Raw genomic sequence first — 24,490 nt, 5'->3', positions numbered from 1 at the left:
CTGTTGTCACTGCGCGTCATTTTACGCATTGGCGAGCGGGCCCCGCTGACCTGAAAATTCTGGCCATAAAATATAGATCTAAAGCAGATTTCTAATCTGTTTTGTCCAGTTCCTCTAAGGTGCTGCACCATGCTAGTTTTCAATAAGTCCATTTAACATTACTGCACATGGTATTACTACATAAAAATGTTGGTTTCCTGCAAGTGATTAATGTTTTGTTCTGTTTTTTGAAAATTGATGTAATAAAACTGCTTATATTGTCTCCAAGAGCTGTTGAGTATGCTGCATTCAGGAAGTAGCAGTGTATAGAGAGAAATAAATTCCCTAGCAATCAGACAACAACTTCCTGTATGAGCTTCCTGTAGTTAGAAACCCAACAGTGTAGTGCATCATTGCCAGCATTCAGCAAAAATCTTTGGGTCATCCGTAGTGTTTCACTGCTTGTTTTATTTTCAACAGAAACTGAAAGTCCAATGTCCACTGGACTTTGATGTTGGTTTACTTCTTATTTAAGTAATGACAGCTAATGGAGATGTGATTAATAGGGTAATTTTCTCCAGCACTAATAGGTTCACATGGACATAAAATCAAATATTTATTTTTTCACTGTGATTTGCGATCACCTGGACAGGTTTGTTATAAATAGGTTTCTTCTCCCCATTCTTGAAAGAAGCAAGACAAAACAGTGAGTGTCGGGCGCTCAGATGACATCAATGCAATTCTAGTTTATTTGGCAAAATAACTGATACACGACTATCTTAACTGAATTATACTTTTTGAGCTGCACGGTCAAAAATATTTGTTTAATCTACTCATACAATGTTGGCACTTTTTAAAACAAGACTTCCCATGTACGTTGCCTTTCTTTCTGCTTGTATTGCCAACTTTCTAAATAGGAATAGACCACTTAACCCATCAAACCTGTTCCTCATTCGGTTAGATCAAGGCTAATAGGCTGATTTTTTTTTCATTATTCTTTGATGGGTTGTGGGTGTTGCTGACAAGGCCATCACTTGTTGCTTTGAACTGACTTACTAGGCCATTCCAGAGAGAAGAGTCAACTACATTGCTCTAGATCTGGATCTGTGGCCGGACGGATAAGGACGGCAGATTTCCTTCTCTAAAGGACAGTACTGAAGATGGGTGTCTACTACAATTGATGATATTTTCTTTGTCACCATTACTGAAGTTAGCTTTCAATTCCAGCTTTTTTTTTATTATTGAATTTAAATTAATGGCATGGTGGGATTCGAACCTGTGTCTTCAAGGCATTAGCCTGAGCCTCTGGGTTACTAGCCCAGTGACATTACGACCATCTCCCCCTATCTCAACTTACTTGCTTTGATTCCATATTCTTTAATACCTTTACCTTTACTTGACGTCTAGTCAACAGCTTTTGTTTTTTGGTGGGTATCACAATCAAGTAACACCTTGTCTAGCAGATAGTGATCAGAGCAGGAATTCAGGGTTTTAGGGACATGGGAACCGAGTGGGAAAGTGGAGTTCAGGTTGAGGATCATCCATGATCGTATTAAATGCTAGAGCAGGCTCAAGGGGCCATATGGTCTACTTCTGATCCTATTTCTTCTCTGTAATCAAAGGGTGCTGATTCTAATTGTGGCGTTCCTAACACTACCCCATCTGTTTCTCAAATATGCTAGGAATCAAACCTGGATTTTAAGGCTCATTTGCTCATTTGTTAACTGTGTTCAGTCATCAGACGAGTCTTAATTTTACAAATATCTTTTAAATTTATCCTTCAAGTGGACCTCCCTGGGACCAAGTACGAACCCAGCTGAAAAGGCAGGTGCTTTGCTCACAAGACTTTTATAATGCAAGGAGGAGTCTGTATATGAAGATTAACATTTTACAAGGCATAGAGGCACTCTTAGAAACACTAAAACCAAAACTTATGAATGTAAGACATGCAAAAATATGCATTGAGTGTAACATTTGCTTCAATCATAACTGCACCATTTACAACTTGAAGTAGCACGGATTCAATAAATGCCGTTCAGCTTCTACCAATAAAGATTTCTTACTGCTCTCATCTTTGCCATCAAGGTCAAGAGACTCTAACACGCTCACCAGTTCTTCATGTTTCACCTTATCAAATGCCTTACAATAATCAATTTTTCTCTACAGTCCTTTCTGATAGCAAATGTGCCACAAAGATGGTGGAGAATGATCTAAACTATTTTCGAAGATTAAAAGAGGGGTCAGACAGGGGTGTTTTTTTCTCCAGATTTATTCAGTTTGTATAGTGAAAATATTTTTGGAGATTGAAGACCTTCTTGGCTTAGTTGGAGGTTACAACCTTAATAAGATATACTGATGACGCCATTCTTATTGCCAACTCTGAAGAGAAACAGCAAAAGATTTTGTGAATGAAAATGAGAAGAAAGGGCTGATCATAAATTGTAAGAAAACAAAATGTCTAGTAGTGTTCAAAAAGAAAATCATACCAAAATGTAAGATTACAGTGAAGGATGAAAAGGTCAAATAGGTAGGCAAATTGTGTTACCTAGGAAGTACATTAACATCGGATAGAAATTGTGACCAAGAAATAAGGTGGAGGATTTGAATGGCCAAAAATGCATCTCAAAAAACGAAAAAGACTATGATCAATTTAACATTAGCCAAGAAAACAAAGCTGAGAATCCTGGAACGTGACATCACACCAATTCTGACATAGGGAAGCCGGTGCTGGATGATCAGTGAAGCAATACAGAGAAGAATTTTGTATGAAGCGCCTTGGGACATTTCACCACATTAAAGGTGCGATATAAATGTAAGTTGTTGTTTTAAATGTTGGATTTTGAAAGTTAAGGTTAATGTGTTGCAAAAAGTAGGTAACTAAATGTCTTTTTCCTCTTTGAGAGGAAAAAATCTAAGTTTTAGGAGGTGTGTTATTTTCGCTCTACTGTTTTCACTCTTGTCTCCGCTATATTTATGAGCAGGGCTGGGAGGGCGGGGTGGGGGGGGAGAAGGTGGGAGTGCTGCAGTATTGCTAAGAATTGAGGCTGCAGAGTTGTGATTTTTGAGGCAATGAATCTTGGACAAGTCACTCCACCAATGAAGGTGCTAGTAAAATCTGAGACCAAAAGAACTCTGCTGACCAAGGTCAGGAAGAGACAGTTGGAATTTCATGAGCACATAATAAGAAATCATGATTTAGGAAGGCTCACGCTGGTAGGAACAATTGATGCTAAAAGAGATCAAGGTAGACAAAGAATGATCTTTTTAAAGGGCCTCACAAACTGAATGAAAGTACCACCTGTGAAGATGATCCACCTCTTTAAAGCAACATTAACAGTTGTCATGGTTGCCAACACCCTCTTAGGGCATGGTCTGTGAAGAGAGAGGTCATCTACCTTAACTCCACTTTCCTGCCCTATTGCCATATCCCTTAGCATATGAAAATCTCTCAACCTCTGCCTTGAATATACTGTACAGTACTGAATGATTAACATAGCTATTGACTGCAAAAAAATCCATGCTTTTGAAGTCAGCGACTGAAAGCCAAGAAACCAGCAGTTTGTATGTTGTGAAGGGTTAAGCCAAACCTCAAAAGGCATTTACATTTTAGACCTGGGTCTGGTGTAGTGAAGTTCATGCCACACATTAGGAGGAGGTAAATATGAACCTTGTGCATGTATTACACATCTATCTTCCTTCTCTCCTGCACAGCACTTCCACTTTGCCCCCCCGCCATCCCAGCCCAGCTGAAAAATATAGCGGAGACAAGAGTGAAAACAGTAGAGCGAAAATAACACACCTTCTAAAAGTGAGGTTTTCTTCCTCTCAAAGAGGAAAAAGACATTTAGTTTCCTACTTTCTGCAACAAATTAACCTTAAGTTTCAAATACCAACATTTAAAACAACTTACATTTATATCGCACCTTTAATGTGGTGAAATGTCCCAAGGCCCTTCTTACAAAATTTGACACTGAGATAACGTAAGGAGATAATAGGGCAGGTAACCAAAAGTATCTTCAAAGAATGCTTAGAGGAGGAGAGAGAGATAGAGAGTATGATAGGCTCAGGGAGGGAATTACAGAGCTTAGGAAACAGATGGCTGAAGACATGGCTACCGGTGGTGCAGCACTGAAAATCTAGGACCAAGGGGGAAAGATTTGAGCTTACCTTGAATCTGCAGAATCAGTAGTAGATAGACCCCAAGAACACCGGCTGTATGCACACTCATTCCTGTTGCTGTTCTAGCTCCCTGAGCCACTCCAATTAAATATGTGTGACTGTATATGGTTTGGGATTGGGGTCAGGAGGGAAAAAGGACTACAAGAAGATGACGGCTTTTATTACTTGGTCCAATGGTCGACTATCCTGAAAGAAAGAAAGACAAATAAGGGGATGAGAAGCATTAACACCCAAACAAAATGGACAAATTTTAATTACCTGCACAGAAAACCTACAAATTTTAATTTCAGAAAAGGATTCAATTAGATGCCGAAAGGATTCACAAATAACCAATTAATTTTGAACTCAATGCAACCATACATCACTTCATTCTCAGCATGCCTATATTTGCTCTGATATTTTCTTGAAGCACCAGCAATGAAGAATTTTAGGTCAGGATTTTCTGGCCTCTGTCATGGCGGGACCCACCTCAGTGTATGCGACGGGCCAGCCAAAAGTCCATTGACTTTTGGCGGGGCCAGACGATCCCAACGATGGGCTGGGCCGGAAAATCCCGCCCTTAGTTTCAATAAAAACAGAAAAATGCTGGAAATACTCAGGTCTGACAGCCTCTGGGGAGAGAAAAACAAGGGCTAATGTTTCAGGTCTGATGAAAGGTCACAGACCTGAAATGTTAGTGCAGCTTTTCCCTCTACAGATGCTGCCTACCCTGAGTATTTAGAATCATAGAATGGCTACTGCACAAGAGGCCCTTTGGCGCACTGTGTCTGTACTGACTTTCTGAAAGAGCAGCTCACCTAGTTCCACTCTCCTCCGTTATCCCTGTAGCACTGCAAAATTTTCCTTTTCAGTTAATGATTCAATTCCCTTTTAAATGCCATGATTGAATCTGCCTCCACCACACTCACACAGGCAGTGCATTCCAGATCCTAGTCACTCCCTGCATAAAGAAGTTTTCCTCATGTTGCCATCGTTTCTTTTGCAAATCACCTTATATCTGTGCCCTTTGGTTCTCGATCCTTCTACCAACAAGAGCAGTTTCTCCCTATCTACTCTGTACAGACCCCTCATGAGTTTGAATACCTTGACCAAATCTACTCTCCAAGGCAAACAGTCCCAACTTCTCCAATCTAAGTAACTGAAGTTCCTCATCCCTGGAACCAATCTCATGAATCTTTTCTGCACCCTCTCTCACGCCTTGACACCCTTCCTAAAGTGCAGTGCCCAGAACTGGGTGCAATTCTCAGGTTGAGGCTGGACCAGTGTTATATACAGGTTTATCATAACTTCCTTTATTTTGTACTCCATGCTCCTATTTATAAAGTCCAGAACACTGTATGCTTTACTAACTACTTGTTAAAAAAATTCCCTGCCAGCTTAAACAATTTGCGCACATATACCTCCAGGTTCCTCTGCACTACACCCCCTTTGGAATTGTACCCACTGTATCCAGCATCCTCTGTTTTTATTTCAGATTTCCAGCCTCCACACTACTTTGTGTGGAAGAAATTTAGTTCCTGGCATCTGGAGCCAATAGGAATACAATTAATTCTACGACTATAAATCAATACTGCCCTCCTTAAAGGATGCAGTTGTGAACCATCACTTACTAACTGATAAAAGTGCAGTGTTCCACAATTAATCTAAACAAGAGCTAGTGCCCATTGGGTCCTGCACATATCATTGGAACCAACCATTGGAACCAACACTGAAAATCTGTGTTGCAATTAAGAACCAGTGTCCCAACATTGCTACTATGTAACTTGTTAAAACAAAATGCATTATTAACTATGTTCTTTTTGTCTCCTTAGATTTCTTTTCATCTCTTCTCCATGAACCATCAGCCAAAGCCTTGGTTGGCCCTTAGGAAAGATTTTTTTGGAGAAAGGGAAAAAACAAGGAAAGAAAAGGTAGCAAAGGCTCTCAATAATTGTCCCCTTCCTTCCTGTGGATAGGGAAGTTACACATGACATACTTTATGAAGTGCAAATTGTAAAATCATTTGCACCATTGGGATAAATTTGATATTTTATTCCTGCTAGAGATTGATCTCATCACTAATTATATGTTAGTAGCACTTTTTATAATTACTAGGAATAATTATAACCTCTAGATTATCTCTGGCAAAAAAACGAAATGATTCCACTGGAATAACCGTAACTTGTACTTATACAGCAGCTTTAACATAGAAAAATGTCCCAAAATGTGCAATGAAAAAAAAACCAACATTACTTAGAATAGTGTGTAGGACATGAACCTCTTGTCCAAAAACTATAGATCTTGTTGTTATGACTGCTGACATGTTTTTGTTAACATTTACCATTGTAGCTTGCATCAGCATATCCCATTCAATTTTGTCAGGTCAATTGTCACAATACAGTTACAGTCTCTGGTGGCCTCTGGGTAGTTTTATACAGAAAGTTTCTGAAGTCTCCCAACTTGGTTGCCATCTTATGAATTTTAACCTATTTAACCTATTCTTAAATGTTGATGTGATCTGCACTTCAATCATTATTTCTGTAATGAATCACAGCATCATAATCTTCTTTAGAAATTTTTTTTTATCTTTTATAATTAGTTTTGGAAACAATTTGCTCATATCTATTCTGTCCATCCCTTTATAATTTAAACACCTCTATTAAATCACCCCTCAATCTCCACATATTTGTCCCTGTTGTCCTGAAAAGGTTTTGGCATGTACTCAAATTGTTGGGAGGCAGTATCACACTTATCTGAGATTGCACTCAGTACATTGTAACTCCAGCCTCAGATAGAGAGATCAAAACCAAAAAAAAAAATCCCAAATGAACAAGGATTCTACCCTACAACTTTGGGCAACTATTTTTTTTAATTTAACATTTGTTGTCATCTGTTGAGTTCATTTATCAGCTAATAAACATAAAATCACATTTTCAGGAAGCATGGCTTGGGAGATAATATCTACCATATAATTTACGAACAGCGGAATCAGTAATAATGTTAAACTCTGTGGTATTATCTGCAGCCTTTATATAACTCCCTTAAAGGAAAACGCTTTAATCTGCATTGGCAGCACATTGCCCTCAAAACACCTTCAGAAAAAAAACATAACATTTAAGTGATGATTATTACGATTTAAGCACTTTCCATAATTGAACAGACAGAAATTGCCTGGATTCCCGTATCTAATAGCAAACATGATATGTCATTATTCTCCAAGTGACTTTTGAATGAATCCTAGGCCTCGCTAGCTTTTGTTTCCTTTAACTAGTATGCCTTCTAAAACATTTCTATGCAGCTTTTAAGTTTATTTTGAGAACATTCTTTAGAGATGCTGGTCCAGAGCTTTTATTACTTTTTTCTCTTAAGGATACATTCTTGTATTGATAGAAACAGTCTTTCAAAGATTTAAAGCTGAATTTCCTTCTGGGAAGGGAAGCAGAGGTCAGGATTGTTTCTGGGTCCTGAACCTGTCCCGGGGGAACACACACCTGTGATTTTCACTGGAGTGGCCAATTCAGACCCAGAGGGCTGGTTCACTGTCCAATTAAGAACAGCAAGTGGGCTCTTGAAGGAAGGCCAATCAGAGACCTTCCAACTTGAAAACAGCAGCAAGCTACAATGCAAGGTTAGTAAGGGGAGGTTCAAGATAGAGGCAGCCAGGCCAACATTGTGACTTGTGGAAGGCCCTCTACAGGACTCCCTGTGGCTTCTAGGCCTACCTGGAGTCCTGGTCCCCAACCTGCTTTCAAGGGCTCCGCTCCAGTCACCTAAATTGGTCCCTGCCACTTGTGTGAACCTGGAGGTCAACTGAAAAAATCCAGTTGGCCTCCTTTAATTGGCTTTATATAGGCTCTTAATTAGCCTAATTGGCTACCTACTGCATGTGCAGGGGGTAGTCCTGCTGACCCCGGATCCCACCTCCTCAAAAATGATCCCGAGGTGGGATGGAGCCAGGAAACCAGTACACTGGTTGGCAGGGTTAATTTTTGGCCTTACCTACCTCCATTCCAAGGCCCAGCGGAAGCTGAAAATCCAACACTTATTTTCTTCTGAATTTCAATTTCTAAGTCTTCTTGCTTTGTTTCCCTTCAGCTCCTTGCATTTGTTCAAAGTCATGTACATCCAGATTATCTACACTGTGACTAAACTGTAGTATGTACTCTCATTTTGCTTTGCCTTTGTGAACAAAGTCATACGCAAGCAGATTAACGGCCTCATGGTTTAAGGTAACACTCTTATCTCTGTGTCATAAGGGTTGTGAGTTCAAGTCCTACTCCGGATATTTGAGCACAAAATCTAGGCCAGCATTTCAGTGCAGTTCTGGGGTAGGGCTGTACCATTATTCACTTGTGACGTTAAACCGAAGCCCAATTTGCCTTCTCAGGTGGTTGTAAAATAAAATCCCAAGACACTATTTGAAAAGAAGGGGAGTTGTGGCGGATGCCTTGGCCAATATTTATCCATCAACATTATTAAAAAAAACAGGTTACCTTGTCATTGTCATATTATTGTCTGTGTGTGTATTGGCTGTCACGTTTCCTACATTACAACAGTGAACACATTTCAAAAGTAAAACAGTAAAGTGCTTCGGGATGTCCTGAGGTCATAAAAGGGATCATATCAATGCAAACACCCTCCCCCAACTTCCAAATTATGAATTAGTGCTGTTAGAATGCTCAAAACCAATCCTAATACATGCTAGCTCTTGTACTATCCTTAACATATGGTTCTAAGAGGCAGTAGTCACAAGAGTGGAACCAAGCCAGAGGAAACGCATTGAGGTGGACAAAGGAGGAAAGATGATGGATGTAAATTATGTTCTCAACCATGTCAAAGGCAGAAGGGGAAAAGTAGGACTAATGCACAGAGGATGTCATTTGTGTCTGGCTGTGTCACTGCTCTGGCAGGGGTGGCAACCTGTGCTTGGAGATTCAAACATGGAGCTGCAGGAAAGAAGGGCATAGATTTTGAAGGAGACAACATGATCATGAACTCAAGATCAGAACATCTTGATCACTATAGCAAAGTTCAATCCCTAGTTCATACCAAGTTAACGGGCTCAGCTGGGGTAAAAACGGGCTTAACATTCCTAACTGGGGAAAGAACAAAAAAAAATCACTGTCTCCCACTCTTCATTATCATGCATCTTTCCCTCTGGAAGCATGCATACTGAATGGAGTCAGTATCAGAATCAAGCTTGGCTGTGATATCATCTATAATCAAATAACCAGCTAATGCTCACTTTTCGAAACCTATGCATGCTAAAATTGATCACCTGACAAGAAAAGGAAAGGAGACTGAACTGAAATGTTAACTGTTTGCCCTCTCTACAAATGCTGCCAAACATGTGGAGTATGTCCAGCATTGTCTGTTTTTATTTCAGATTTTCAGCACCCTCAGTATTTTGCTTTTGAGTTGGTTTGCAATGACTAGGCCATGCAGACATGGTTCAGTTAAACTAAAATGCTACATACACTAATTTTCAAATTCTCTTGGCAAAAGGGGTCATGTTAATTTGAACGTATGACTGCCATTCTCCACTCCCCTGGCAGTACTCAGACAAAATCGTCTGCAGCTGGGTCACAGTGGGATACTTGTACTCACGTTTTCATTCCTGGGAGGAGTACTATGTTTACCCTTGCTCTTCAAGGTATGCAGATATTGGTCTAAAATCACAGGTGACTGGAATCTTGATTTAAACATAAGATTTCTTGGTAAACTGGCTGTACATTTTGAGAAAATGTTTTTAGGACATTAAAAAGAGAAGAGGGGAAGCAAACAAATCAATTCACCACTTGATATTCACTAAGATGATTGTGTGTTTGTGATGAGACTGTCTGTAAATTGAAAGCCAACAGACAACTGGAGTCCTGCGAACCAAACAGTAATTAACCAGATTCAAGTCTCGACACAAGGCTACACCCATCAGTGCACAATTTTGTCTGTTTTTAAATTGGAGCATTGGTTCACAATGCGGAAGGAGAAAGCAGACTCAATACCCACTTCAAATTTTTAACTGAATCCCTACCACATGTACCAGTCAGTATGGATAGCTTCCATCCTCCCATAGAGGCAACAAATATTTTGAGCCCTTATCATTTTGACACATTCTAAATAATCCCGTGCACAAGGGATAATCCTGCGTCAATCACGTTTTGTAATCATGATAACATGGACCGTGGTGTTTGCGGTGTGTCCTGAATATACATTGCACCTTTGCAGTATTTTTAAACAAAGATATGAAAGAAATATAATTAAATGCTACAAGGCTACAGAAACAATGTCTGTAATTAAACAGTTAATGCAGCACAAAGCGGATTTGTGGTAAGATGAATAGAAAACTGCAATTGCCTTTCTTTGGCCTCTTGTTTCTGTGGGCTTGACCTACTAACCCCTGTCAGCCTGGCGCTATTATTCTTGAATGGCTAAACATGTCTAAGGTATTTGTTAAAGGATGTGCTGCAATTACCATCAGTGGCCATTTCCACCATTAATAACTTGATTTGTCTGTTCTTTGGGGTCTTCATGTATTTTATTTTAATTGTGGCTCTGAGCAGCATTCATGAGGATGACAAATTAGTGGCGTAGTGGGGAGGTTCATGTCACATCTTATTTTCACAAGGAGAAATAACCCATGACCTGTGGCCTAGTTTTCACACATCCATGACTCTTAGATAATGAGGAAACAAAAAGACTTCCTTACTGCAGGGAACAGCCAACAAAATCCCAAAGAGGGGAGAACAAAGTCAGTGCCTCAAACCAAGGCAGTGACAGATTCCCATGTCAGCTAGTCGAGTCTACAGGGTGCTGGGCCATTTCCAAGATGTTGACACATATGGTTGTGCTGTTCCAGTCAGACTCCTTCTGTCATGAGGCAGGCACTCCAAATTCCTATAGCACAGGTCTACCTATTGCCTATTTTTGTTTCTGCATGCAAGAAACAGGCATTTGTATACACAATTATTCTCTTCCTATCCTTCAGTTTTCAATTGTAAAACAATGGTATTATAGAAAATTAACACAGAAATTCTGTACATAAAGTTTAACTTGGTTTTTCAATTACAATTGCAGATCATGGCAAGTCCCTAAGTTACAGCTCTCAAGATGGAGTTGTTGTAGTAATATGCCTTAAAGTGATGGGATGTTGCTATCTCTTACTAAAGGCGGGGGATGTTGTACACATTAAGGGAAGTGTCATGTGATCCAGCCTCAGTTTCACGTCAGCCTGGAGCAGAATACACACACACAGCTCTGCAAGCCTCAAGCTTTTTATTCATGTATATCTGTTCATAAGTAAATGAACCCACAACGTGTTTGCACAATCTGTTATGAGCGACTGTTGCTTTTATATCATAACACACATGACAGTTGTGATCAAAACTTTGTAACAAATATGCAGGTAATGTTAGTCAAATACACAACTTCAAATTTCAGATGGTGGATCTTTTCCAATGTCAGATATGGTCTAGGCAAGCAAGTAATGTAAAAGCCACAAGCCCTGCTATGTTTAGAATACAGCATTGTAATCAGATTCACTTCTGCAGAATTATTGTAATATAACTATAAACGGAAAATGCTACAAATACTCAGGGGTCATGCAGCATCTATGGAGAAAGAAAGAGTTGACGCTTCTGGTCAGTATCTTTCCTCAGGCTGGAAAAACCTGTTACATCTGTAACATCTAAGTATGTACAGATGCACGGAAAGGATGGTGGGGTCTGGGTGAATAAAAAAACAATAGGAAAGTTATGTGATAGGGTGGGAGGCAGGAGAGAGTAAATGGCAAAAGGGATGGTGGTGCAAAAGAGGGTGGTGATGATACAAGTAAAGAAACAAAAATGGATCTGGAGGCAATGTAGATGGTATCCGCACCTACTGTCTGGAGAAAAATGGGAGCAGTGGTTATGATCTGAAATTGTTAAACTCAATGTTGAGTACAGAAGGTTGGAAAATACCTAATCAAAAGATGAATTGCTGTTCCTCAAGCCTACATTGAGCTTCATTGGAACAGTACAGGAGGCAGAGGACAGAAAAGTCAGAGTGGGAGTGGGAATTAAAATTGGAAGGGACCAGAAGTTCAAGATCATGCTTATGGATTGAATGGAGCTGTTCAGCTATGCGATTATCTAATCTGCATTTTGTTTCCCCAGTGTAGAGGAGGCCATTTTCTGAGCAATGAATACAGTATACTAGATTGAAGGGAGTACAAGCAAATAACTGCTCACCTGGAGGGAGTGTTTGGGGTTATGAACTTGGGAAGGGAGGAAGTGAAAGGGCAGCTAAGTATATCCAGCATTTTCTGTTTATACTTCAGATTTCCAACATCCTCTGTATTTTCCCTTTGTACTACTGTAATATGAACAATCCTGAGTGCGCTAATAGCTAAAACAACAACCAATTTAAGATAATCAGTCAAGTTAGTAATGGTGCTTATTTACACTTGCTAGAAGCAACATACATTCATACACAGGGACCCGTTCTAACCTTGCATCTTTTTTGAAAGATGCAGAAGCTGGAGAGCCCATTCCCCATTGCTTTCTTCATGACAAGGTCTCGGTGAATCAGAATCAACTTTCCAACCAGTCAACACCCCAGTTCACATGTGATATAAATTTTGTGATCATTTGAATTGGCACTCTTGCATTTGTCCTGATGAGTGCCAGACGAAAGCTTGAGCAACATGTCTCTTTTTTCAGCAGTAGAAAAAGTATTAAACATTTATTAAATGCTTTAGGTGGACATGTAATGAAAAGGGAATAGTAATAAGGGCCAAAACAGTTACTAGGTTATTACTTTCACAGAATTTTAAAATAATGCAGCACAATCATGCAGTGTATCATGCTGGGACTTTCAAAGAACTATCCAATTAATCTGTTTCTCCTTACTTACTGTATTAAAAACCTTCAGTATTTTGAACACCTCCATCAAAACTTCCCTTAATCTTCTCGGCTCAAAGGAGAACACCTGTTTCTCTAATGTCTCCATGAAACAATATCTCCCTTCCTGGTAGAGTTCTAATAAATCTTCTCTGCATCCTAAGGCCTTGACATTCTTCTTGAAGTGTGGTGTCCAGAACTGAAACAATGCTCCAGCAGGACCGAACCAGTGTTATATAAAGGTTTAGGAGAACTTCCTAGCTTTGTACTCTATTCCTCTATTAATAAAGCCAAACATTCCATATGTTCTTTTTAAAAACATATTTCTCTAATTTTCCTGATATTTCTCTACTTTTCCTGCCACCTTCAAAAACTTGGGTCTCTTTGTTCCTGTACCCCCTTTAAAATTGTGCCATTTAGTTAATATTATTTCTTCATATCAAAATGAATCACTTTACACTTCACTGCATTAAATTCCATCTACCTTGTGTCTGCCCATTTCACCACTTTGTCTATGTCCTCCTGGTTTGTTACTATTCTCCTCACTATTTACCACATTTCCAAGTTGCATGCTCAAAAATTCTATTAGATGATATCTTATCAAAGGTCTTTTGAAAGTACATGCACACATCACCCCTCTCTGATACTCTAAAGAACTTGGAGAAGATATTTCTCATTCCACTGTAGTTTCCAACTCATTATCCTTTCTAAAATCACTGCAGACATGGATGAGAGAGAAAGACAACATGTGGTGTGGTGAGGCGAGTGATAGAGATGGGACTGCCAGAAGGAAAAGAGGAAGTCCTAAGACTCGGATACAACGTACAAACATACAAATTAGGAGCAATTGGCCACAAATGCCATGCAATGACCATCTCCAACAAGAGTGAATCCAACCATCTCCCCTTGACATTCAATGGCGTTACCATTGCTGAATCCCCCATTAACTACATCCTGGGGGTTACCATTGACCAGAAACTGAACTGGACAAGCCATATAAATACTGTGGCTACAAGAGCAGATCAGAGGCTGGGAATTCTGTGGCAAGTAACTCACCTCCTGGCTTCCCAAAGCCTGTCCACCATCAAAAAGGCACAAGTCAGGAATTTTATGGCATGCTCTCCACTTTCCTGGATGAGTTCAGCACTATCAACACTCAAAAAAGCTCGACATCATTCAGGGGAAAGCAGCCTGCTTGACTGGCACTGCGTCCACCACCTCCAACGTTCACTCCTTCCACCACCGATGCCAGTGGCAGCAGTGTGTATCATCTACAAGATGCATTGCAGCAACTCACCAAGGTTCCTTCAACAGCAGCTTCCAAACCCACGACCTCTACCACCAAGAGGGACAAGGGCAGTAAATGCATGTGAACACCACCGCCTGCAAGGTCCCTTCTAAACCACACATCAGACATGGAACTATATTGCAATTCCTTCATCGTCGCTGGATTCAAAATCATGGAACTCACTTCCAAACAGCACTGTGGGTGTACCCACATGGACCGCAGCAGTTCAAGAAGGTGGCTTACCAACACATTCACAAGGGCAGTTAGAGATTGGCAATGAAAATGGTGGCCTAGCCAGCGATGCCCATGTCCCATGAAAGAAAAATTCGGCCCCTTGAACCTGCTCTGCCATTTGACAAGATCACGGCTGATCTTATCGTGGCCCCAACTCTACTTTCTTGTCTACTCACTATCTTTTGAATCCCTTGTCAATCAAGAATCTATTTAATTCAGATGGAAGGATGCAGTGGAGAGAGACTTAAACATAATATGATTGGAAGAAGAATGGGTAACTGACAGGAGATGGAGAAGGGCAACCAGCATTGTGCTGACCCCAACTAAAATGGAAGAAGCTGAAAGAAGAAGTTGGCTGCATTTATATTCAGGTCCCATGGGTGAAATGTAATACATGTTTAAACTTTTGTGTTGAATCCTGTCCTTTTGCAAAACTGGTTTTCTATAAAAAGGAGGCTGTAAATGATGCACTGATCTACAAAATCAAAGTTGCTTTGGCATATAAGATTTTAAAAAGAGCAATTTTCCTTCTTATAATCAATTTAGTGAAGTTTTTGCGTTTTAATTTTAAGTTTCCAATCTGTTTTTTTCTGTATTTTAAGGGACTAGTGATGATCTTATTGGAATGGAACACTGGTGCAGTGTTGTGAGACAGAGTGCTTTTATATGGAGTGAAAGGAGCACCAAAGCATCCTGTGTTAGTGACTGTTCACCTAGGATGCTTCAATGTCTCCCAGTGAAGTTGCCCTGCTAATTATGCAAACTAAGCTGTTCGTTCAAAATTTAAAAAAAATCTTTTGATAGCCAAGTATATTAAAGTTAATTGTAGTTGTCCATAGCTGTTGCGTTTTGAAAAACCAGCTTTACACAGGCATCAAAAACAATTCAACCTTTCATTCTTAGAATAAAACATGGAATCTTACCTCATTTTTAAAAAGTTTTCTAGTTCAATCAGAAAGAGAATAATTACCTAGTGTGGAGAAATTCAATCCTGTACATTGTAATTTCTATCCATGGGTGGTGATGATATATTGCCTCCTTTCTGTTTGCTCATAGGCTTCATTGTTGGCAGGTAATAACAACCACAGTTGGGCAACTGTCGCAAACCCTGACTCAAACTAATAGATCAAACTGTGGAACAGTATGCTGTAATGAAGCATTTTGGATATTCACAATTTGGAACCTTTTTTTGTTGGGAAATTTCACCACAGTTAAATATTTTAGAGTGTGAGTCTTTAAGTAGCAAGCAAGTTTCCAACAGTCAGATAAAGGTGGGGCAGTGATGTGCCACTGAGTTCCTCAGGGCAGAGCTCATTGTATATCGACAAGGAGATATGCATTCACTATGCACATAGCTCAGTTTATTAAAATCCAAACTGGGCAACATGACCCCTTGATTAAATGGTGGTTATGGTGGCACAGGTGAAATGAAGGTTGCAACGTTTTGATATTAAACCAATGACAGGATTATTCTGCATGAAGTTAGGTTTTTCACTCAAACTAGTCTGATTAAAAGGTTTTCAACTACATTATTATTTTGGTTAATTTTTTCATGTTACGGCTGCGTTTTTATACTTTATTCCATTTGTAATTCTGCAGTGAGGCACAGTACAGCTTTAAAACATGCTCAATATTCTGCTAAGATCATGAGTTGGTCAAGTGTAGTTTGAGATAAAAATGATTCCTGATTTAGCCAATAATGTTAACTTCTTTTGCAAAATGTTCCAGATCCCATTCTACCAATTCTTGGCTCACTATTTTGCTATAGTAAAATTGACAGCATATGCAGACAGTTAATGTGTCATTCTAGTCCTGTCATTTAACTTACCCACTGAGCCATCTAATAAAAAGCTGGGTGTCATACTGAGCCACTCAAAGCAGGAAGGCAGAAAAATCTATTCTAGGTCTGTGTTAGTTAGCCAATTTCAGATAGAGCAGGAATAGATCATACAGCCCCTCGAGCCTACACTGCAGCGTTAATGGCCCCTATGGTCTTGGGCAAAGAAGACGTAAAAAAGGTCGAGAAACTCCGATTGCTGATTGTTGTCCAGTGGCCACCGATAGGAATGAGAACAGAATCAAGCCCTACTTGGATATTTTGCCTGAAGAAACAGTCTATCTATACTCATTTTTCAGGTTCAAACATGAATGGCAATGAGTCAAGTGTCTGCAGTTGCCAGTGTCTTTTGAACCAGGTGAGTCATTTCTTCCTGGAGCAGAAAGGGGAAAACTGAAGGTCGGGAAAAAAGTTCTCGATTGGTTCGATTTGCTGAGAATAGAAACATGTGCTCATCTGGACTTAACATTGAGTTCAACAACGTCAGACCATGAACTCTCTCCTCCATCCTCACCCTTTTTTTATCCCCTTTTTTCTACATTTATTTTTTATCCACTTATTTTTATTTATTCATCTGTGATTTTATCCCCTTTTTTATCCCATTTTCTATTCCTTTTCCCCTCACCACTGCTCCTCCCCCCAACCCATCCCCTACAGGGCCATTTGTTACTTGTTCCATTTTGCTCTTTCATACAATGCTACTCTTAATCTGCTTTCTTACCTTTTGCCACTATTAGTACCTTTTTTAACACTAACCACTACCATTAACACTCCCTTTGTCCTTTATTTCGTGACATCTTTGTCAATCCCTCCTTTGTCCTCACCTATCGCTGGCCTTCCATCCAGCTTCATCTTTCCCACCCTCGTTAAACGGTATAAATTTCATCACATTTCCACTTCTCTTCAGCTCCGAAGAAGGGTCATATGGACTCGAAATGTTAACTCTGTTTCTCTCTCTCTACAGATGTTTCTCTCTCTCTACAGATGCTGCTAGACCTGCTGAGTTTTTCCAACATTTTCTGTTTTTGTTTCAGATTTCCAGCATCCAGAGTATTTTGCTTTTATCAAAATGTTGAGGTCATTGTGCAATATAGCTGGTTCTTATACATTGGTTACTATGAGCATGGATTTCAGAATAGACACACCAATCCACATTTCTGCTGAGTCATAAGCTTAATCCATTTGTACTAAACGTAGTTTCATGACTTGAGACAAATTGAAAAAGATTGCCATCTCTTCACTTGTTCCTTCTACACTCTATCAGCTGTGGCTCACTTAGTAGCACATTCACCTTTGAATCATGAAGTTCTGGGTTCAAGTCCCACTCCAGAGCTTGAGCACAAAATCAAAGCTGATACTCCAAGTGCAGCACTGAGGAAACATTGTCGAAGATGCAATATGTTAGATGAAACATTAAACTGAGGCCCTATCTGTCTGCTCTGGTGGATGTATAAGATCCCATGGCACTATTTTGTTGCAATTATGAGGTATATAAGATGATGTTGTTGTTTTGAGACTGGGTCTTTAAAATAGAATAAAAGGAAGATGGTCATGTGACTTGCTCTGAAGTCTGCCTGACAGCAAGCCTGACGGTTTGAACGTTAGAGATTAAAGACGCCCAGATTGTTTTACTGGGAAGAAGGTGCAAGGTGTTTACACTTGGAGACAATGGAAGCAGCCTGTGTGCTACCAGTGGATAGACTATGAGTCTCCAAAGTCCCGAAAAGTGTTGAGGATGTCAGGTTGTAAGCAGTTGTGCTTTAAATTGTCCATTTACTTCCAAGGTTAAAAGTAGTTAGGCTCTCAAAGACAGCTAATCACCATCTCTATCTGGATACAAGGCCCATGTGATGCACATTACTATGGTGATGGGCTTTGAGATGGGAAGGGTACAATAGAAACCACTGTGATGTCAGGTGTCAGGCTTTCCTAAAATATCACTGAATATGACAGACAGTTTAGTTTGCCAGTGTCCAGGAAAGACAGGGAGAACAGCTAGAAGCTGAAAGTCTCTACAGTTCACCATTTTGGAATGCAAGTGGAAGCTTGTGCTTGGATTGAAAAGACAAAATTTGTGGTGAGTTAAAAATGAGGCTGTAAGATTTGGCTAGCTTTAGCTAGAGGGAGAAATCTCCAGTAATAATCTCACCATAAAGGACAGGTCTGGGGTTTAGAAGTTACCAAAGTGAGAAAGGAAAAGAGTAAACCCTTGAGAGCCAGGAATCACTTTGGACTGATTTTGGGAGAACTGAATGTCTGCTTAAAGGGCAATGTAATGTATACCTGGGAAGTACATTTTTTCGGTTGTGAGAAGAGGAGTGGATATTCCGTTTTGTGATTTAAAGTATAAGTTGCCTACAAGTGTTTAGTCAATAGAGCTTTTCGTCTTTTGTAACAGTATATATCTTAAAACACAAAACTTGTGTCATTCTTTCAGTTTTTAATTGGAAGTTTGAATTTCTCTTTAATCACTGGCTTCTACAGGAATCGTAACAATCCAGAAAAGGAGCAGGGGACTTACCCCCCATTATCCTTGCCAATATTTATCCCTCAAAAAAAAAATAAAAACACAGATCATCTAGTCATTTTCACATTGCTGTTTCTTGGAGTTTGTTGAGTGTAAATTGGCTGCCACTTTTTCTGCATTGTAACTGACTGCACTTCAAAAGGTACTTCATTGGCTGTAAAGCACTTTGAGATGTCTGGTGGTTGAGAAAAGTGCTATATAAATGCAAGTCTTTCTTTCCATTTGCCTTGTCCTGTGCACAGGTACAGGCTGAAGGAAAAAATGTCCTTACATATGCAGTTTAAGACCAACTTCTTTGCATGAAAAAAATTAATTATCGAGTTTTGGAAATTAAGCAATTTTACATGAACCAGCACATTAAAAAATCCATAAAACATCAAAGCAACCATAAAAATCCATATGATAAAAGCCAAAGCAGTGCACAAGTTGTGCAACTCAAACTTCAATCATTTTGTGTAATACTGGATTTTAGCTTACTTCCTGTGATATCACATCCATCCACAAAATTGGCAGTTTGTTGTATTTATTGCAGAGAAAAGTTCCATCAAGCTATCAGCCTTAATTAGCAGCCACTTCCTCAGCAATTGCACATAATTGGATGCCACGGTCATGGTGGCGGCTGGTTCCTCTGCACATTGCAACATTTGGGCCTCTTTCTCACTTCTAGCAGCACCATCCTCCTGCATTGCATCAACAATTCAGCATCCTCCTTAACACAGACAACAAATTCAAAACTCAGGTCTGCAAGCAGTCGCAAATCGAGAACTTAGGTGCTTAAGAGATTCGCTGTTTATGCCTGTAAAGAATCCAGTGCAACTATTTCCTCTGTGAATAGAATACACTTACAGTGCTGAAAGCAGTTGGCAATACGTTCTGCTTTCAGCGCCCCCTCCTGCTGAGTAGATACATGGAGTGCCAGCAGGACATTCAACAACAATGGTAGGTCAGCTTCATAAATGGCAACCACATTTTACACCAAACATCTCTTGTGCTTAAAATATTAGTTCTCTCACATGTATATACAAGTACTTCAAGCAAACCCCACAGATGTCAACTATTAAGGTGACGCCCCTGTCTTTCAATGGCATATTTTGGTCAAAACGATTCAGCAACTCTAAAGAAAGTGCACCAGTCATCCACACCTTTTGTTGCTTCTGCTGGTGAAATATGTAGTGAAGTATCACAAAAACTATTTGAATTATCAATTACCAGCAAGTTTCTTTTCTCCCACAAGTCATGCAAGTGCAAACCATGACAATAACCAACTCCTTAAGACTTTTCTCATTGATGAAAGCTAATGCTTGGATGAAACTCTCCGCAGCACACCAGCTGAGGTGCAAATCTACTTCTTTTGGCAACAAAATTTCTTCCCATCAGTGGTGATTTCCCCCATTTTTTTTTGAGTCGTGGGGATATGGTTGCCTCTCTGTACCACATCTTAATTTTCCAGGGTGCCCCTCCACATATTTTATGACCATGCAGGATTCCTCAAATGATAATACTTTTGACAAGCTGCATTTTCAAATTGCTCTACCTTCGCTCAATGATTCAGGTGGGGGAGCTGGTGCAGCTACACCTGGGCCATTTGATGGTGGGGGAGCTGGTGCAGCTACACCTGGGCCATTTGATGTTGATCATAGGGTTGAATTAGAATAAAGCATCAGATTCTGCTCGTCTGCTAAGACAAGGGGCTCCGCAACTTCCTTTCAATTCTTAATGGTTGAGACATTTAACTATCTTGGGGACCCAGACGAGGTCAAAGATAGTGTGGAGAGGTGGGAGTCATGTGACATGGGCCCCTGGCTTGTGGAACCAGTTGTATTGTTTCGCTGAACTGCAAAGCTGAGTCTGCTGTTTAATATCTGACTAGCAGGCCACTTCGAAGGAGCTCTGGTCCAGGTTGGACACCTGGCTCCCATCTACATTACTTTTGCTGGAAATTCCATACCATTGCCTTCACACCTCAATTGTGGAAGAAATTTGGACTGATAAAGAAATTAAAAATATGCAGAGCAACAAATCGTCCGTACATTTACATCACAAACCATATGTTGCAGGATTGCAATTTAAATGAACAGAAAATTTGAATAAAGTAACTTTGGATAACTGTACAAAGTAAATGCGGGATTGTTTAGAGGCTTCCCTTTTGAGCTTTTTTAAAAGACACTTTCCATACAACAGAAAAGGTAGGGTAAATAAGTTGGGAGGATAACCTGCAGGTTATCAAATTACAATTATATAGTGCCATTAATGTAGTAGAACGTCCCACCCTGTGAAAGATTACTGTATACCTTTTTTGTTTAGTTAATATATTTATCAACAAACATCCACTCTGGTGTTTTAGTTGAAGGGTGATAAATAAGCAGAAAGGGAAGATAGTTGAGTTAGAGAAATTATGGGAATTCAAAGTGCACATGAATATAAATGTGAGTAGTTAGGGATGCTAGAGGGGTGATCCTCAATAAACAAATAGCATCTTTGTGCCTTTGTATTTCTTCCAGTCATGATTTAACATATGATTAGATGCCAAGAGCACAAGCTGTGAAGCATTGCCCATCCCTGCCAAAGGCACCAGTAAATGCTGGAATATTCGCCTTCTGAACGGCCAACAATCAATATTGTATCCAGGATTATGATAAGGAACCTTCCTTCAGTACTCTATTCTGTTTGCTACTACAACTGACACCAATTATTAACCAACTTGGGATAACAGTTGATGTCAGTTTTAATGGGCAGAGTAAACCATTTGAAGGAGGTTTGTTACAAACAAGACCATTCCGATCCACTAAGACCTATGATTGTTTCCCTCCCATCATTTCCAAGATGGAAGCTCTGACCTCGTTCTGAACATAACTTGGGCCTGTGCCATCTCTTTAATCTTAGTCTAAATTTTCCTTCTCTTAGGATGTTTGCTTTTATTCAACCTACTTAACACAATGACTGTATTAACATTGATATTTTCTAAAGTTGCAGTTCATTGCCACTGCCACCTTGGAACTTCTGGCCTAATACATGATTGTCAGCATTCTACTATTAATCCTGTTATCTGCTCTATGTACCTGTACTCTATGTATCTTGAGCACAATAGCAAATCAGCTGCCATCTCCTTGCATGTCTTCAACGGGATCTGGCGCTATGCACTGTGAGGGACTAAGACCTCACTGTATATTTTTATAAAATGTATATAGATATCCTCATGGCTATTTCTAAAATTTAAAACACTGAACAACGATCCTTATACAGCTGAATCTATGTCTAACTGTGACCGCTGAACAAAGGAAGCTACCTGGCGGTACTGGGGAAACTCACACATCGTTATCTCTGGGGAGCAACTTAACGGTCCCCTGTGGACTGCACATGCCAAATTCAAAGAGAGCTATACAAAGGCCAACTGCATTTCATAATCCAGGTTAGCTCGTCTGCTAAGGTAAGGGGCTCCGCAACTTCCTTTCAATTCTTAATGGTTGAGACATTTAACTATCTTGGGGACCCAGACGAGGGATACATCCTTTATCAAAGATGGTATGGAGAGGTGGGAGTCATGTGACATGGGCCTCTGGCTTGTGGAACCAGCTGTATTGTTTCGCTGAACTGCAAAGCTGAGTCTGTTGTTTAACATCTGACTAGCAGGCCACTTCGAAGGAGCTCTGGTCCAGGTTGGACACCTGGCTCCCATCTACACTACTTTTGCTGGAAATTCCATACCATTGCCTATAAGACTGATTCATCTCTGCATGACTATTTCACCATGTGAAGTCAACAACACCAGAAAAATGAATTATCCAGCATTGGTTTTCAACCCATTGACCTCTGTGAAGGAATTCCTCATTGGACTTTGATTCTGGACTCTAGAACCCACGTGAAAATATATTTCTTTTCTCTATGGTCTTGGTACTTAAAAGCTTTCTTTTCTCCATTGCTTTCTTTCCTAACTGAACATGAGGAGATATTGCAAACCCTCTTTTGCATTTTGAGTTTGTGCAAATTTAATCCTTTGAGTTCATTCCATCTTGAGTTTGCTGTGGGCTTATTAATAGAAAATTAGATCGCAGCAAAACCGAAGGGTTGGAAAATACACCACCACTTATAAAGTCAGAAACAAATCAAAACACCTTTCTGTTTATGGACAGGCGGTGGGAGGAGAAGTTAATGGTGTTTAAATTAACATCTCTCCAGTCTGTAACACAGCTCTCAACCTGTTACCAGAATATGATTTATCTCCATGGGTTTCTAATTTCCTCTCAAATTGCTCTGTATAGCTAACAGTACATCTTCCACACTTTTCCCAAAAGTTAGGGGCTTTCCTTGCCTCTTGTGCCTTCTTCATATCACTAACTACTCTTCCATCACACAACTCTATCCACTTGCTTGCTGATAATTCCATTTTACATTAGTGAACTTTTCTCAAAACCCACATCAGCGTTTAAAACCTCTAGTCTTCTTGCAGCACTGTAATTGAATCTTTGGCCTCCTATAAGCAAAGAAAATCTTGCTTTATCCAATTCTACAAATAATGTGTTTTCTCAACTCTCCTAAGTATTTTAACAGCAACTGCCTCTACTCAGCTTGTTCAATCCTTAATCCTAACACAGTATTAGCAGAAATGTTTGGGAGAAAAAAACTATATTGCATTTTTTTTTAATATTTTACAGCAGCAGCTATCCTCTTAATCCTGCAGACTGCACTGATTATTCAATGAAATAGTTTGATCAAAAAATCATATTGACTCATGCTCAGAGATGAGAAATGTGTAGGGTGTAAGTAGTGATAATGCCTTTGAGATAAACCAGAATAACGGTTGAGAACAAGGTCGAGGGTGGTAGAGAGCAAGGATGAGAGACAAATCTGGTGGCAAGAAAGGTGGTCCAAAATCAGCATCCTCTCCCAAGTCAACATGCCCAGCATCGAGGTGCTAATCACGCAAAACCAGCTCGACAGGGCAAATAATTTATAAGCCTGATACCTGATTCCCGAAACAACTGCTGTACTTGGAACTCAGCTGCAGTTGGAGAGTCCCAGGAGGACAATGCAAATACTTTAGGGATGTCCTCAAACCATCCCTGAAGTGGTCAAACATCCTCCCTGACTTTTGACTGACCAAAATGGAGAAGGTTAATTCGGGAAGGCACCGAACACAGAGATACTTTGTCAGGAATATGCAGACCTGAAGTTGAGACATCAGAGACAGCGCACAAACCTCCAAAGAATCCGTCTGTCCAACCCTCCAAGCTGGTAGAGGGGGGTGGGAGGGACAGGTAGAGCTCGATAGGGGGCTATCCTTAGCACATCCTTTAGATAATATCACCACCGTCAACGCCCCTTTGTCCTTTTGTCTATAACATCTTTGGCAGTCTCTTCTTGGCCTCCACGTATCACCGGCCCTCTATCGAGCTCTACCTGTCCCTCCCACCCTCCTCTACCAGCTTATATTTCCATATTTTTTAGTTCTGATGAAGGGTCATACGGACTTGAAACATCAACTGTATCCCTCTCCGCAGATGCTGTCAGACCTGCTGAGTTTTTCCAGGTACTTTTGTTTTTATTTGAGCTGCTAGATCTGTTCTGAATATATCCCATTTCGTACAGTG

The 24,490-nt window shown here is 40.0% G+C and overlaps 1 protein-coding gene across 5 annotated transcripts in view; it reads right to left on the bottom strand.

The window, feature by feature from the left end:
* The window catches only part of bmpr1aa (bone morphogenetic protein receptor, type IAa), a 270,009-nt gene that overhangs the window by 57,113 nt on the left and 188,406 nt on the right, over positions 1 to 24,490 (bottom strand). For 4 of the 5 annotated variants that reach the window (XM_041176181.1, XM_041176184.1, XM_041176182.1 and 1 more), the window contains one exon: positions 4,147 to 4,344. In XM_041176181.1, the coding sequence (XP_041032115.1) occupies positions 4,147 to 4,207 (61 nt within the window). In that variant the 5' untranslated portion in view covers positions 4,208 to 4,344. Of the gene's footprint in view, positions 1 to 4,146; positions 4,345 to 15,508; positions 15,606 to 24,490 lie in introns of those variants that run through there. The other variant, XM_041176186.1, reaches the window with a different exon arrangement.

This window comes from Carcharodon carcharias, chromosome 28 (genome assembly GCF_017639515.1).
Source record: "Carcharodon carcharias isolate sCarCar2 chromosome 28, sCarCar2.pri, whole genome shotgun sequence".
In the NCBI taxonomy this organism is placed as follows: Eukaryota; Metazoa; Chordata; class Chondrichthyes; order Lamniformes; family Lamnidae; genus Carcharodon; species Carcharodon carcharias.
The sequence above is the reverse complement of the archived record's forward strand: the minus strand, read 5'-3'. Positions and strand labels throughout refer to the sequence as shown.